The sequence below is a fragment of the Ornithorhynchus anatinus genome, chromosome X1 (assembly GCF_004115215.2).
Source record: "Ornithorhynchus anatinus isolate Pmale09 chromosome X1, mOrnAna1.pri.v4, whole genome shotgun sequence".
NCBI classification, from domain to species: domain Eukaryota; kingdom Metazoa; phylum Chordata; class Mammalia; order Monotremata; family Ornithorhynchidae; genus Ornithorhynchus; species Ornithorhynchus anatinus.
The window spans coordinates 103,313,873-103,329,620 of NC_041749.1; the positions used below are offsets into that span (position 1 = coordinate 103,313,873).

The 15,748-nt window shown below is 49.8% G+C and overlaps 1 protein-coding gene across 17 annotated transcripts in view; it reads right to left on the minus strand.

Annotated features, from left to right (window-relative positions):
- The window catches only part of ATP2B2 (ATPase plasma membrane Ca2+ transporting 2), a 563,774-nt gene that overhangs the window by 14,500 nt on the left and 533,526 nt on the right, over window positions 1-15,748 (minus strand). For all 17 annotated transcript variants that reach the window (XM_029050120.2, XM_029050114.2, XM_039910392.1 and 14 more), the window contains 4 exons: window positions 9,801-9,980; window positions 9,260-9,347; window positions 4,257-4,363; window positions 3,379-3,570 (listed from right to left, as the gene is read on the minus strand). In XM_029050120.2, coding sequence (XP_028905953.1) covers window positions 3,379-3,570; window positions 4,257-4,363; window positions 9,260-9,347; window positions 9,801-9,980 — 567 coding nt within the window. The remainder of the gene's footprint in view (window positions 1-3,378; window positions 3,571-4,256; window positions 4,364-9,259; window positions 9,348-9,800; window positions 9,981-15,748) is intronic.

The window sequence follows — 15,748 nt, forward strand, 5'->3', positions numbered from 1 at the left end:
AGAAGGAACCCTAAAAACCTGGCAGATGATGATGGCGGAAAGAGGAGCCTTGAGAGAGGACCCTGAACTCAGCCTCTCCCCCAGTGGGGACCACTCCCCTCCCGGCCACAGGTGATATCTCTGGGCTTGCTAGGAATGTGCCTCCAAACCCCCAAAATTCTAATGTTCTGTCCTGATACATTTTTCTCCAAAGAGGAGCCATTTAAGTGGCCCGAATGTCTCCCAGCTGTTCCGTTTTGCCAACGGGCAGTACTGGGGAGGGGGCTGCCTTGCACCTGAGCCCAGCTTTGTGGCTGACCTTGACAGCGAGATGTTTGTTGCAGGATCCCGGCTGAACATGCCTAAGCCGGCCCCGCGCTCCAGATTCATCTCTCTGCCCTGTTTCTTAGGGTCAGAGTCTCAGCCGCCCCAAACAGGGACATGTTCTGTGGGGTGGGAAGGGGAGTGGAGGGGGGAAGAGGTGCACAACCTCACTTTTGAGGTAGGTTTCTCCATTGACACTTTATTGACTCAATAGGCTCCTGAGCTCAGGTTGGTCATGATGCAATCAAGAAGCAAAATGCGTTTTCCCATAAACAAGACCCCATTTGTGGCAATACCCCTCTTCCCGCCCTGCTTCCCACAAGCCTCCTGCATGGCCTTAATCCATTATCTCGATCAGGCATATTTTTACATCTGAAGATGCTGCTACTGATGGTGAGCTGTCAGCGGGTTAGAGGGTGGCCTGACCAGCTATCCCTTCCCCATCGTGCATACGATAAGACTGTTCAGATCTCTTCTCTGGTGCATTTGCCCCCCTTAGGTTCTGGTATCATTTTCATTTCTCCCGCTCTGGGGTATGATCTTCTTCAGGCCTCTGGTCTAAGAGTCGGCCCATTTCTAATTGTACCCCAGGCGGACCTGTCCGTTGCTGCTGCCTTCCAGCTCCACGGCTCTGCCACATCATTTGAGGTTTTTCTTCATCTTGGCTCTAACATTCCTTCCGTCCGTGCTGTTGACGGCGTCCACATTTCAGCTCAGCTTAGAGCAGCTATTGGGTAGCCAGTATTCACCCATTCTCCTCACGCCATTCACCCACCAAAGGGGTGATGGGAAATATACATGGAAGAGTGAGGGAGTTCCACGACCTCACTGCTGGCAATCCCGTCTTGCCATTCGACATGAGGTGCCGCATGTCAGTGGCTTGGTGGAGTTGCTCTTAGAGCAGGAATTTGCGGCGGGTCCTGCAGAGGGTCTCCGGGCAGACTCTGCTGTGCCCTCATCCGCTCTGAATGCCATCGCCGAGTGGAGCATCCATTCCACTGTAAAAGCCATTCCTTTTCAGTTTCTGATTCTGGCATTCATCCATCAGAGAGCCGAGAGACTATTTCTTGCCTCTTTGGGGCAAGTGGCGTTACCGCCCAGGAAACGGTCTCAGGGTGGTCAGACACACACTGGCTCTTTGCCACTTGAGGTGGAAGAGAATGAGCATCGGAACCAGGTGGGACTAGCGTTAGGAGGCCAGGTATGTTCACACTGAGCCTTCCCAACCTTACTCCTGAAGGAGTGGCCCTGCGCCCGACCTCCTGACTGGGAGAGTTGGGAGTTGGCATCTATGCAGGGAATTTCCACTAGAAGGAGCTGTTTGTTCACTGACAGAAAAATGAAGGCGATCCAGGCCCTGCTGCCAGGGATCCCCCTTGGCTACAGTTCTGGGACTGTAGGGAAAAGAAACGAAGATCAGCACAACTGGTGGGGATCCCTGGAGAGATGCAGGATAGACCCCGACGATTCCTCTCAAAGGAGGGAGAGAGGAGAGGTGGAGGCTGCCGGCCCCTTCCCGGTCACTCCGCCATCTCTGCCCTGAACCTCGAAACTTCGGCTCAAGCCTTGGCAGAGGGATAAAGATCTCCGCACGGGAGTTCTGGAAAACGGGGGTGGTGAGAGCAGCCTCAGGAGGCCCGAGACACAATCTCTCTCTCCAACCCCTTGCTGGCCCTGACTCCAGCCAGTGCCCCCTGCCATGGTGATCTGATTCAGAAACATTCCCGGACACAGGGCAAAGGAGCCCAAGCAGAGCCCAGTACGGTGGGTTTGAGTCGGCCGGAGGCTTCCAGGTGTGACCAGTGTGCTGGCCAGATCGGCCTGGGGGCAGAAACCCTTCCCGTTGTATTCCAGCCAGGCTCAAACTGCACTCTCTCCCTCCCACCTTGTTTAGGACGGCAAAGGGCAGGAGGTCCCAACCCCCCCAGTGCTCTCCCCACCCCCGTGGAATGAACACACACACACACAAACACACACACACACACATATCCCTCTTTCCAATTTGCTGAGGATTGGGGCTGGAGTTAGTTGTATTGCTCATACTGGGTCAGGACGGAGCTCTAAGGATTCTCAGCACCACCCACCTCTCCAGGGAGACAGCAGCCAGGCTGGGGAGGTTAGGGGGGAGAAACTTTAGAGAAGAGTCTGCTGCTGGCTTCGGGCAGCAAATCCATCACAGTAACCTAAGGGAGACCTACTACGGTGTCCAGTGAATTAAGTCTCACTGGGGAGAGATGGGAGACACCTGGAGAGGGCATGGGGTCATTCTGCTGCCGCCGAGCCCAGTAGAAGATGTGAAGAATGGATTAGTCATTCCTTGGGAGTGCCTTTCCCACTCATCACTAGGTAAGGGTCCATGTGCGCAGCCATGAGCCCAAGGAGGTGGGGGGGAGGGGGCGGGGAGAGCAAAGGAACACCTCTGTCCCATCACCCCAGGTTTGAGTTATTTTGAGGCTGCCATAGACGTGCTAGAACAAATTAACATCATAGGTGCAAAATCGTCATATTATTTCTAGCTGAAAGCCTGGTGGCGTCTGTCGCTTTAATAGCATTTCATTTTTTTTACTCATTAGTTGAGAACTCCTGCCAGTGACTGTTTGCTATTAGACCCAAGAAGAGACCAGGCTTCCCTGCAGCCTCACCCCAACACACAGTCAGCCCTGCAGCTAAACGGCCCTGCAGCGATGAGTCCCTCTGGACTGCCGGTGGGGAGCTGAGACTGGGAAATCACTACGTCTCTCCTTAGGGAGCTGGAGTTAGAGAGTATCACTGGGGGAGGGAGTTTTCAGAAATTCTCCAGCTCTGGCATCCAGGGCAGCCACGTTCCCGGCCTCGGAAATCCCCACAGGCTCCAGAAGCCTCAGTTTCCTCCACAGCTCTTTCACAGCTTCCCTGGACAAACCCCGAGGGCTCCAGCGGAAGACCAGCTCCGCTTCCTGTTCTGGATCTCCTGGGCCCTTTCCGAAAACCAGGGAGCCTGGGAGAGAGGGTTGAGGAAAAGGGGGGCCCAGCTTCTCCCCCCACCCTTCCTCCCCCAACCCCGTCGACTCCCTGTCTGACAGGCCCTGAGCCTACCTGGGTGATGCAGGCACCAGTGAAGGCCACGATCACTGCCACCACATTGACCGTGAGCTGAAACTGTAGGAACTTGGAGATGCTGTCGTAGACGTTGCGGCCCCACATCACAGCCTTGACAATGCTGCTGAAGTTGTCATCAGTCAGGATGATGTCAGATGCCTCCTTGGCCACGTCGGTCCCAGCGATGCCCTGTGGTGGAGGGGTGGAAGGGTTGGGGGGGAGGGGAGAGTCGGTCAAGGGGAGCCAGGCTAAAAGGAGCGGGAGGGGAAGACGGGGACGATGGGGCAACCCTGGCCATCCCCTCTGGGACATCCCAATATGACCGGAGCACACCCTCCTTCTTCCCCGTAGCACTCCCACACAGAACACACTTGGACACACATGGCGCACGCTCACATATCTACAGAACATCTCACATGCACAGACATCCACAGAGAGTACACCCTCATGGAATACCTACCTGCCCATACCCACGGAACCTAGCCATGCACACACGGACCAGCATACGTACATGCTTGGGACAGCATGTGCACACTGGTGGAAGACACACAGAGTACGCACTCATGGAACACACAAACCCCCACAGAGATTATGTTCCAACGAAGAGAACAGCTTGGCCTCCCCACCCCTCCACCCCCTCCCCCTGCAACTCTCACCTCACGCAGCCTCAAAGGAAGGTTGGAGGTCTTGCCCCTCCCTCCCCTGAACGGGCAACCCTAAGGGTCCCAGACAAACCAGAATACAAACGGGGATCTCTAGGCTGCCCCCGGTCCCCCATTTGGCTGCAGGAAGAGGACCCGTCACCAGCATCTCTGGGGTCCTGACCGAGCCATGACCTCCAGCCCCTCTCCCTGCCCGCTCGCCCCGACACACACCATGGCAAAGCCAACGTCAGCCTTCTTCAGTGCCGGCCCATCATTGGTCCCGTCCCCAGTCACCGCCACGACCTGCCGCTGCTCCGTATGGGTGCTGTCAATGATGCCTGCCAGAGAGACAGCATGGGGGGGGGGAGAGGGGTGAACAATGCTACGTCAGCTTGGTAGGAATTGGGCATTTCCTCAGGGACCGGAGACCCTCTGGGCTAGCTGCTCCCCAGGCTGCCAGTGCCCCTTCTGGCCCCTCGACGGGTTGGATCCATCCTCAGTTGGGGCAAAGAGGCTGGAACTCGTGGGCTCAGCGCCACCATGACTATGTCCAGCCTGCCAACAAGTGACGTCCCTGGAAAGAGCCCGGGCTTGGGAGTCGGAGGTCATGGGTTCTAATCCCAGCCCCGCCTCTTGTCAGTTGGGTCACCTTGGGCAAGTCACTTCACTTCTCTGTGCCTCAGTCACCTCATCTGTAAAATGGGGATGAAGTCCATGAGTTCTACGTGGGACAACCTGATTACCTTGTTTCTACCCCAGTGCTTAGAACAGTGCTTGGCACATAGTAAAACAAATACCAACATTATTATTATTATTATTATTATCCTGGCTCTAGCTGGAGTGCAGCACTCCCAGCAGGGGTCCCCTGTTCTTGGAGCCACAGCTATCCTAGGCCTGTCCTACTATATCCCTCTTATCCAGGGCTCAGCACTATTCTGCACCACTGGCCTTGGCCTCAATCCTGGCCATTTTGTTCCACAGTATAGTTCCAGGGTCCAGACCCCGGCACTCCACCTCCCTTCCATCTTTCCTTCCCTCTCTCTTTCTGTGCCCCTGTCACTGAGTAGGCTCAACAGCTCACTGCTCTCCCAACCACATGGACCTTCTCCTCAGAGCTCTTTAGGAGAAAAAAACAGTGGGATGAGAGTCAGATCAACTCAGCTCTGGTAGGCCTGCCCCAAGACCAGCTAGTGAAGGCCCACACCTGGCTTCCTCTCATTTGGTTGTGCAAGTGATGGAATAAGTGGGATGGGGTGAGGCAGGTTGGGGTGGAGGGGGCCCACGGGACATTTGAAGAGATGGAAGCCAACCCAGCATGTGAGATGCTGCTTCACTGAGGCACGAGGACTTCTGGGGCCCGGTGGGGCATCGCAGCAGAGTTCAGTCACCGGGCTGGCCAGGGGTCGCAGTTCCCCCCAGCCCTGGCCCAAGAAGCCAACCCAGGGTGTGGGCACTGGCCAATCTGCCCTAGCCCAGCAGCCCATCTTTCTACTGCCCCATCTGTGTCCAGCCCACAGTCAGGCTTGGACCCATGCAGGGCTCCACATCTCCTCCCTTCTAAAGGTGGCCCAGCTATACCTCCATATAGAAAAGAAGGGGGAACAGAAAGAGGAATAGGAGGGGTAAGAAAAAGGTCTGGATGGGTGAGAGAGAGAGAGAGAGAGAGAGAGAGAGAGACATCTGACCAGGAAAGGAGAGAGAAAGAAAGACAGGTACAGGAGATGATGTTCCAGGAGCAGAGAGGAAGGGAGGTTCAGGATGGGGGTAATCAGGAGCCTGAATGTGTTGGGAAAGGGAAACCTGACCCCAAAGCCCCACACCTCCAAGCCTGGCCCTGTAGGTGTGCCCACTCTGCACAGTAGGCACAGACCAGCCCTGACCTGGCCTTTTTTTTTTAAATGTTATTTTTTTAAGCGCTTACTATGTCGCACGCTGTTCCAAGCGCTTGGGTAGAGACAAGTGAATTAGGTTGGACGGAATCCCTGTCCCACATGGGGCTCACAGTCTAAGTAGGAAGGAGAATGGCAGAACTGAAGCATGGAGAAGCGAAGTGACTTGCCCAAGGTCACCCAGCAGACATTTGGCAGAGCCGGGATTAAAACCCAGGTTCTCTGACTTGGAGGCCTGTGCTCTTTCCACTAGGCCACTCTGCTTCTCCTTGCGCCTCACCCAATGCCACATGTGTGAAGGCACTCTTAGATCGCATATACTACTATTGCTGCCATTTCCACTGCCGCTGCTAACCTCCTCAGGCCTCAGACACGAGCTGGGCCCAGCAAAAACCTCAATTATCTCAGCTGAATAGAAAGTTTCTCCTGCTTGGGTGCATTTTCTTTTCCACTATCAGGGCTGTGATTTAAAATGATAATTATAATGATGGTATTTGTTAAGCACTTACTATGCGCCAAGCACCGTTCTAAGTGCTGGGTTGGATACAAGGCCATCAGGTTGGACACAATTCCTGTCCCACATGGGGCTCACAGTCTTAGTCCCCAGTTTGCAGATGAGGTAGCAGAGGCACAGCAAAGTTAACTATCTTGCCCAAGGTCACACAGCAGACAAGTGGCAGAGCCGGGATTAGAACTCACGTCCTCTGACTCCCAAGCCCGTGCTCTTGCCACTAACAAAGAGGGGAGATGAGCTCATTTGGGACTACTTTGGAGGACCAAGCATGTCAGAGAGACCTGTCTGCTCAGAGGGATGCCATCTACTGGGGCACCCAGTTTTCTGGAATCCTGGAAAATTCAGTGCTCTGATACGTGTGTAGGCCGGGGAAGGGGGAGGTTGGGCAAGGGGGAACCACCATTTCTTTAGGGCATCATCAGGTAGGGTCTGGGAATGAATCTGGCTCTTCCTAGAAAAAGGATGAACGATACTGAAATTAATGATAAATTCAGAAGCATACGAATCTGGGAAGACTGAAAAGTCAATGTGCCTATATTTAGCTGGGTCCTGGGGAGCTCCCAGCACATTAAGAAACTCAACAAATCTTGATGACTTTTTCTCTTGCTGTTGCAGGTATTTCAGAAAATGTGCAGAGTGATGGAAGGAAGCTCAGAAGAGTTTGATCTTGGCCAAGGGAATGAGGGGCTGAACTTCCCAAGCTTTTGAGTCCCAGCCCAAGCCAAGCCACATTAAGGGGGAAAGACTTCTCTTCCCCAGTGCCTGTCTCTGAGCAGAGGACGGTAGCTGCTCCAGACAGTCCCTCTGCTTCATGCCGCTCCTCTTAGGGCCGCTAAAGGAACAAGGGTGTCCTGTGAGTGAGTCTGCCCTGCAACTGCCTGAAGCTCTGGGTTGAAAATTCCTGTTCTCTTCTTAGTCTCAGGGTGCCCCTTCTGATGAGCCCCTCTGGAGTCCCCTTTTGCCCAAATCTGCCCATCTGCTTCAAGAGAGCAAGTTCCAGTCTGACATGGAGAGATTCTGGTCCTTGGTGGGACACCACTGACTGACAATGGCAGGAGGGGTGCTCAAAGGCCATGCCACACCTTGGGAGTAGCAGTCAAAATTAGATTTCTCTCCACTCTTTCCCAGAGCACAAGGTGATGGGGGGACAGAAGTTGGGGAGCCACCCAGAAGAAAGCTCCCCTCATCCCCCACCCCCATGAACCAGCTCAATGCCAAACCTATCTCACATGTCTAACCCCTATCAGGTAGCTGTGGGATACCATTTCAGGGCTTGCAAATGGGCAGGTGTCTCCCATTTCACTTACAAGGAAAACCCTTTCCACCTGCAGCCGAGATCAAAGGCGTCAACAAGCCGGCCTTTGGGTTTCCCAGCTTGGCTGTACAAATGCCACTTGCTTTTAAGCAGAGCAGCCAGCCCTGCTGCTCTCAGGGCCCACCTGGGGTAGGAGATCCTCTCTGATAAGGGATCCAAATGAATTATAGGTCAGAAATCCCTTGAGAGACCTGCTGATTGATAAGAAGAATGTGTGAGGGAAGAGCCCTGAAAAAGATAGATTTGGTGATACTTAAATACTGACACTGAGCTTCTTCAGAGCCTCCTAACCAAACCTCCCCCCCTGGCTCCAACACACACACACACAAACATACACACACTGGCATTCTTGGACAAGAATGGGGAACTGGGCATTGATACCTTCAACCTCAAGCCTCCAGCTCTCTAGCTTTCATAAAATATTATTATTATTATTAATAATAAAACAAGCAAGATCTCTCCTCTTTAAGATGCTTAACAATACCTCTGGGATGGATACCTGGATAAAACAGTGACCTCAAATAGGAACCCCAAATATCTACCTCTAGTCTTGATGAACCAGAGCACAACATATTAAAGGAAAAAACCAAATGAAGCGTTCTCCCTCTTGTCAGCAGCTTTGGGGCACTTTCAATTAAGGTTGGGGGGTGGAAAAGACTTTATGTTGCTTCAAGGCCCTAGAGCAGAAGCAGTGCATCACAGGAGAGGAAATTATTTCTGGGCCTGCGAAGGCCAACAAGCATGGTCAGAGAGGTGGCATCCATGTTTAAATTAGTTCCAGTGACCATCTGGATCCCGTGAAAAGTTCAGACCTAAGAGGAGAGGTATGACCAACTGCTGTAAAGAGGGCTTCCCCTTAATGTCAGCTGGCTTGGCCAGGCACTGGCCCAGTGTCATGCCACAGGTCTTCTAAGTCCTTCATCAAACTCCTGAGGGCCAGCCAGGCTAGCAGAGCCCTGCAGATTTCTAAAGCTATCGATCTCCTTCCGACTCCAAGTCACTCCAAGCCAGAAAGATATTGACCACAACAGACAAGTTAGAATTCCAACCCATATTAGTCATTGTTCGGCTCTTGGGCAGTCAAGCGGCTGTGGGAGAGAAGAGAAGCTGAGGTGGTGGGGTAGAGAGGCTTGGTCAGCAGGTCCAGTTTCCTCAGCACTTCACTCTTGCCCTCTTGCTGACCTTTCACCTGTCAAAACCCATGTTGGGTAAGGGACATGACCCCCAAGCCATCCTTGGAAAGAAAAGGAGATGATGAATTTCCAGAGCTCTGAGTTCCCTAGTTCCAACAGCTGCCCCCGACATTCTCGGAATCTTCTGTCAGGCTGGCCCCTTTTCCCAGCCATCCCAAAGCCCTGAGACCTTGCCCTAGCCTGGGAAGAAGCAGGAGAGGAATGGCATTAGCTTATGGAACAAAGCCACCCTGGGCTGAGACCCACCACTGTCTCTCCCTCTCACTGAACAGGCTTTCTCCCTTTAGGTCCCCAGGAGATGGCAGCCCTGGCCAGAGCCTCACCTTTGACCAGAGTGTGCTTGTCCGTGGGGGATGAACGAGCGAGGACGCGGAGTTTGGGCCAGATCTTGTCGATTCGTTCCTGTTCGATCTGGAGAGGAAAGAGAGAGCAGTCAGGGGAATTGTTGTGGGGGGTGGGGGGACTCCACAACAGGAAAGGCTGGGTACTGCCTGGGCTCATGTTCAGGGCCTGTGGAGTGGAGGAAAGCTCCATAGGGAGGTGAGGAGATAAGGGAATGCTGGAGTGGAGAGGAGAACCTGGACAGGGGGCAGGGTTACTGGTAAGGCAGAGCTAGGAACTTGCAGGCCCCTCTGTGGCTACTGCTCTCACTCTCTCTCAGCCACTATACAGCCATGTCACCCCCTCAAGGCAGAGGTCAGCACATTTGTCCATAGATTCTGTGCCATCCTGGCAGCCCAGACTGATCCCGAGGGTTTTTTTAGACCCTTTCCTGGCCTGTCATGACACTCTGTGGGTAGACCTGGCCTTGAAGCCACCCTCATGACCCCTACAGTTCCCCAGGGCCCCCAGGAGGCTCATTACCTCTCCTTTCTCGTTCCGGATGCGTCGGTTGAACTCTTTGCCCTCAATGCAGAGGAAGTCCTCTCCGGGGTGGATGATGCCACACTTGATGGCAATGGCCCGCGCAGTGTTAATATTGTCCCCGGTGACCATGCGAACAGTGATGCCAGCTCGCTGGCACTTCCTAATGGCTTCTGGGACCTGCAGGCAATAGATTTCAGGCAACACAGGTCAACGAGATGGAAGACAGTGGAAAGAACTATACGTGGGCAGAGAGTTTTGGACATTGCTAGCCACAAAATGCAGGTTTGTGGTACAATTTCCTTGACTCTGGCTGGATACAATTTTCTTGCACCAAGCCAAGCCACCAAGCACTTCTTGAAAACAAAGAACCTAAAGCAATTGTTCCTCCCTCAGGTTGTAAATGCTTTTCTCCAAACTGGGTGGGTCTGAAGGCAGACTGAACACCAGACACAATGAATCTAAGTGGGAGAAGAGGTGCCACTGGAATCTGTACGCTGGTGGACTAGCTGCCAGCTTGCTCCACCAACCCTCAGGACACACCACTGGTGAAGGAAAAATGGTAGCCAGGCTAAGGTAGGGGCAGGAGTGGGGCTGGGGAGTGGGGCAGGACCCTGAGAACTCAGTCGCTTCTTGCTGCTAGTGAGTTCTGACAGATTTTAATAATTTAATGGTCAGTGGCACCGCTGCTCACACTGGGCCAGATTTCAGCCTCTAATACTTGGAGTTTGACCTCAGAGACCAGAGATTTGCAGAGACTCTCAACATTTTGGGCTAAGCCCTCAATTTTGACTGAGTGCATTTGCCCTGGACTGGATACCAGTTCTCCTTTGCCAGAGAAAATCTTGGTAATATCCCTTCCTGGACCTAAACTACCCTGCTGAACACCATTTGGTCCAGTTACTGAAAACAACTGGGATTATGAACACTAATGATATTTCCTTCTCCACTGCCAGACAGAAAAGACAATGGGGAAAGCTTCTTGGGAAAACTGCTTTTTTTTCATGTTACTAGGCCCACAAGAAAACCCGAGTCTGGGATACAAAAAGCCTATACTTGAAAAGAGCCAGTTAGTCCCTAAAAGAGTTGATCACACTCTCAACATTTTGGGCTAAGCCCTCAATTTTGACTGAGTGCATTTGCCCTGGACTGGATACCAGTTCTCCTTTGCCAGAGAAAATCTTGGTAATATCCCTTCCTGGACCTAAACTACCCTGCTGAACACCATTTGGTCCAGTTACTGAAAACAACTGGGATTATGAACACTAATGATATTTCCTTCTCCACTGCCAGACAGAAAAGACAATGGGGAAAGCTTCTTGGGAAAGCTGCTTTCTTTTCATGTTACTAGGCCCACAAGAAAACCCGAGTCTGGGATACAAAAAGCCTATACTTGAAAAGAGCCAGTTAGTCCCTAAAAGAGTTGATCACACCCGCTAAGATGGGAAATCTCCTCCCTTCAAGGCTGGGAGAGTTGGGGTGGTGAGGTGGGGAAAGGAAACTCAGGGGAACGTTCTTGCCCTTAATGTCTTGCCCCTTCAATTCTGAATCAGCCAGTCAGGATAAAGCTACAGTGCTTCAGGGATCTGAATTCGCTGCCTGAAAGGAAAGAGACCCAGGAAGATTGGACACAGGCTCCCTCTCATTGGCCCCTGGCACCTCACGGCCGGCTGGAAGGCCACTCCAACAGAGATGGAGGCTCTCGTTTGTTTCTCAACATCCGTTAAGCGAGTGGCAATCGGCTTCCATTTCTTTAGACACCAAATTTCATTAGTAATTAATTATGCTTTTCGGCTATTAAACAGCTGGTATCGTGTATCAGGATCCTATTACATTTGGTTAGCTATCTTTGCTTCCCGTGGGAGATGTACATAATGAGCCCTTGGACAGAGATATAAACTGCAGAAATCTGCTCACTGATTTCTGCTTTATAAAACACCAGGCTACAAAATGACCTCCCATCAAATCAAGCCCAATCCTTTATTATTCAGTCAGCCCACAGGGGTAATACTGGTAAACACGAATGCTGCCTTTTTCTAAAGAGTAGTTGGAGGCCACCAGGACATTTCTGAAGAAATGACAATATTAATGCATGCTCTAACTAGCCCAAACTTTGAGGCAGGGCTTCTTCTACTTTTTCCTTTATCCAAAACGGTTCTCAATAGCAATCTATAAACTCCATAACAAACATAGATTTTCATGAGGAGTGAAAGCAGGAGAAAAAAATCAATACTGCAAGAAAAAAAGAGACGAGTGAGGGCATGCTAGCAAATGAGCCCAAGTGAGTTTTTGTCTAAAATAAAATACTGAGATTTTGAATGCCATGCAGCAAACACTTGCAAGAATTCCAGGCCTGGTGCTTCCTTGTTACAAGATCAATAGAGAGAGAGATATAAAAAGGTAGTGTGCAACTAAGCTTTTTTTTTTAAAAAAGAAAAGATTTAAACTAAATAATTCAACATTAAGATAACTTAAAAGGAATCTATTTCCTTAATCTCAGTGGAGTCTGGAGACAAGAAGGCTGATGAAGCTGATGGTAATTCTGCTGAGAACAAGTCAGAGGCCAAGGTTGAGGTTGGGAGGGAGTGAAGGAGGGTGGGAGGAAGAGAATGAGGGAGGAAGAGAATGAGGGAGGGAGAGAGGGAGAGAGGAGATTACTAGAACATACAGGTCTGTTAAAAACCTTTAGGATCCCCAGTCTGCTCTTGGCTGAGATTGCTGATGCTGACAACATTATTATCATCTTAAATTTGTGAGGCAGTGTGGTCTGCTGTGGGATTTCAGGAAAGTCATCTGAATTCTTTGTGCCTCACTTATCTCATCTGTTTATAGGAGAGATCACTATACCTGCCCTCTCTTTTCTTTACAGGGATTCTGTGAGGATAAATTCAAAGTAGTATTATTTGCATCAATTATCTCAGTTTATCCCACAGAATCCCTCTGAGTTAGGGAGAGGCAGGCAGATATTGAACAGATGAGGAAACTGAGGTCCTGAAAGATTAAATGTATCACCCCAGGGCACCCAGCAGGTCAAAGACCAATCACGAATTCAACAAAGGTCCCACAGATCTCAGTTCTATTGCTGTTTCCACTAGTCCACATTGTCCTTCATCTGGTTCCTCATTCTGAAGGTAGGTAAACAGATATCTGGAGGAGAGGTGAGTCTGGGCCAGAGCCGGACCCCAGGGGTACTGATTCCCAGCCCAGTCCCTTTCGAAGGTTTGACACTAGCTCTCCAAGCAGAGCTGGGCCAGAGACCCATCAGAATCCACAACCTCACTGTGGGCAGGGAATGTGTCTGTTTATTGTTATACTGTACTCTCCCAAGCGCTCAGTACAGTGTTCTGCACACAGTAAGTCCTCAATAAATACAATTGACTGACCGACTGACTCCAGGTCACCCAATATCACTGTTACCTTCCCTAAGAATCTCTTGGTGCTTGGAGTCAGAATCTGGACATCACGATGCCTCTCTTTTTGCTGAATGACCTCTGCAGCCCAAGTTCAAGTGACTTCAATTTGATTTATGATAACTACTGTTACTGTTCAACCTTCCTGGCCATTCTCCTCATTCATCCATTCATTCAATCATAGTTATTTAGCGCTTACTGTGTGCAGAGCACTGTACTAAGTGCTCGTACAATATACGAATCCTGCCTGTGATGGCAGAATGTTGATTCAGGCCTCAAAGTGGCGGAAAGTTGGCATTGCTTGGGACGCGAGGGTCAGCTTTGTGGGCCTGGAGACTCACACTCAGCCTTGCTGCCTCGCTCTTCCCTAGCCCAGGGCTCTCCTGCCTAATAAACCAAAACAACATCCCTTGATCCTCCCCATCTGTCTCTGACCCAAGTGTTTCTAGACCTGAAAACCTGACTTTGGAGCCGGTGGTACAGAGGCCTAAGGAAGCAGATCAGGCATAGCAGCCACAGGAGGAAGAGGCAACAGATAGGGGAGAAAAGGGAGAGGGGCAGGGTGGCCACCTGTCCAGCTCTATAGCAGACAGTCCAGTTTTCAGCCACCCTGTCCAGCTAGACCCAACACTTAGCATAATTCTTGGCACATAGTAAACACTTAATAAAGAGCATTAATATCATTCTGTTCTTTAAAACACCATTGCCAGAACAATGCCAGCACCATGTTCATACTCCTGTTTGATCATTTCATTGTGTTACTCACAGCTTTGAAGGACATTTTCAATTCTACAAGAAACCTGGTCCCCAATTTCACACTAACCCAACTACAGTCCTCTCATAATTCAGTGACAGTAGGTCAAGTGATTCCCTTCCAGAACAAAACACAAATATTGATTTATGAGATAAGGTCAAAAAATTTGAATTTTAGGAATTTCATTCCTAAAAAAAAAAAAAATCACCTCAGAGCCAGGGACATCATAAAAATTGGCTCTGCTTTAGGTTCATGATTTTGCATTTTCCACTCAAGAAACTTTTTTGTTTCTACTTTGAACAAGGGAATCTGTTGAATTGGTGAATCTGAATACTCTGAATAACAGAAACTTTTTTCCTTTCTTTAGGGAATAAATTGAGATCAGTTTATCTTAAATTCAATCCAAGTTTGGGGACCAGGCCAGCTGCAGTGGATTCCTGAAAGAACAAATGCTCTAATAAGTCCTTTGAGGTAAAGGTTGGCAAGGTGCCACTGCACATTTTACATCTAATAGCGAGAAGATCAATAAATGATTTAGCTGATCTTATGAAAAAATGTTATGCCACTTCCTCTTCCTTTGATCTCACATAAAGAAGTTGGGTTTGACCTTGTTCATTTTTGCAGCATTATACCCCTCCCCCAGGGATGAGATCATTTTCCCATGGGTGGGGGTGTGCCCGTTCTCTCAGCCATGAACACGGGAAATTTGACACAAGAGTCACTCTCTACTCATCTCTCAACGAATCATGCAAGTCATCTAGTCCTTTCACTGCCTCCAGGCATAACTCACTCAGAACCATTACTGCAACTCCACTAATACTACTATCAAGTAGATGCATAACAGAAATCTTCAAACTCAGCTAATGCCCAACACACATCAGCACTTAGAACAGTGCTTGGCACATAGTAAGCATTTAACGAATACCATTTTTATTATTATTATAAATATGAACTTAACCAGAAGTTCTGGCTGTCTGTCCTTGACACAGTTGACAGAGAACAAGTTTTATTTCTTCTTTATAACCTCAGGGAAACTAGGAAAGTTGTCCAACAGACTGTTGGGGCTCATTGTTTTGTTTTTTTATTTAGGGGTTATGTGCTAAAGAATGACACCTCTTTAGAGATTTAAATGCCAGTGGCATTAAATTTGGCTGGGGGCCATTTAGTACTTATCCATGAAACTGCTGAATGTTCCAGTAAATTTCTACTGTTTAACCTTATACTGAGGGCAGCAACATACTGATTGACCCTAGAGACACTTGGGTATTGTCTTTAGAGGGGCTAAGAAAAAAAACAAGGCTGGGAGTTCATGAGAGAGTGGAATATCCCTCATGGCACAAGACTAGCTGGGGAGAGCAGGGGAGGGGCATATTGAGTTCCTTTATGTAAGTTAGCAGAACTTCATTCATTTAATAGTATTTATTGAGCACTTGCTATGTGCAGAGCACTGTAACTTAAACTCTATTGAATCGATGATGACTACACTGGAGGAAAACATCTCTGCCTATTGAGCATCTGCGAAAATTCCTGCAGGTCATTAATGTTAAAGAGAACTGCTGAAGATAGGGTTATGCTTCTTCTCCAGTCTAAAATGACATCATTTCAGCATGTCTAGCATTGACCAATTTGAAGGAATTCTATGGAGAATGGGAAGGCAAATTGTGAAATATTTTTTAAAGCCCACATAATCATACTGGCTATTTTACCCAGTAGTCAAACTGAGTCCTTTGCCTAAGTCATAATGAAGATTTCTGTGGTTCAAGTGGAACAGACCTTCCTGGAAT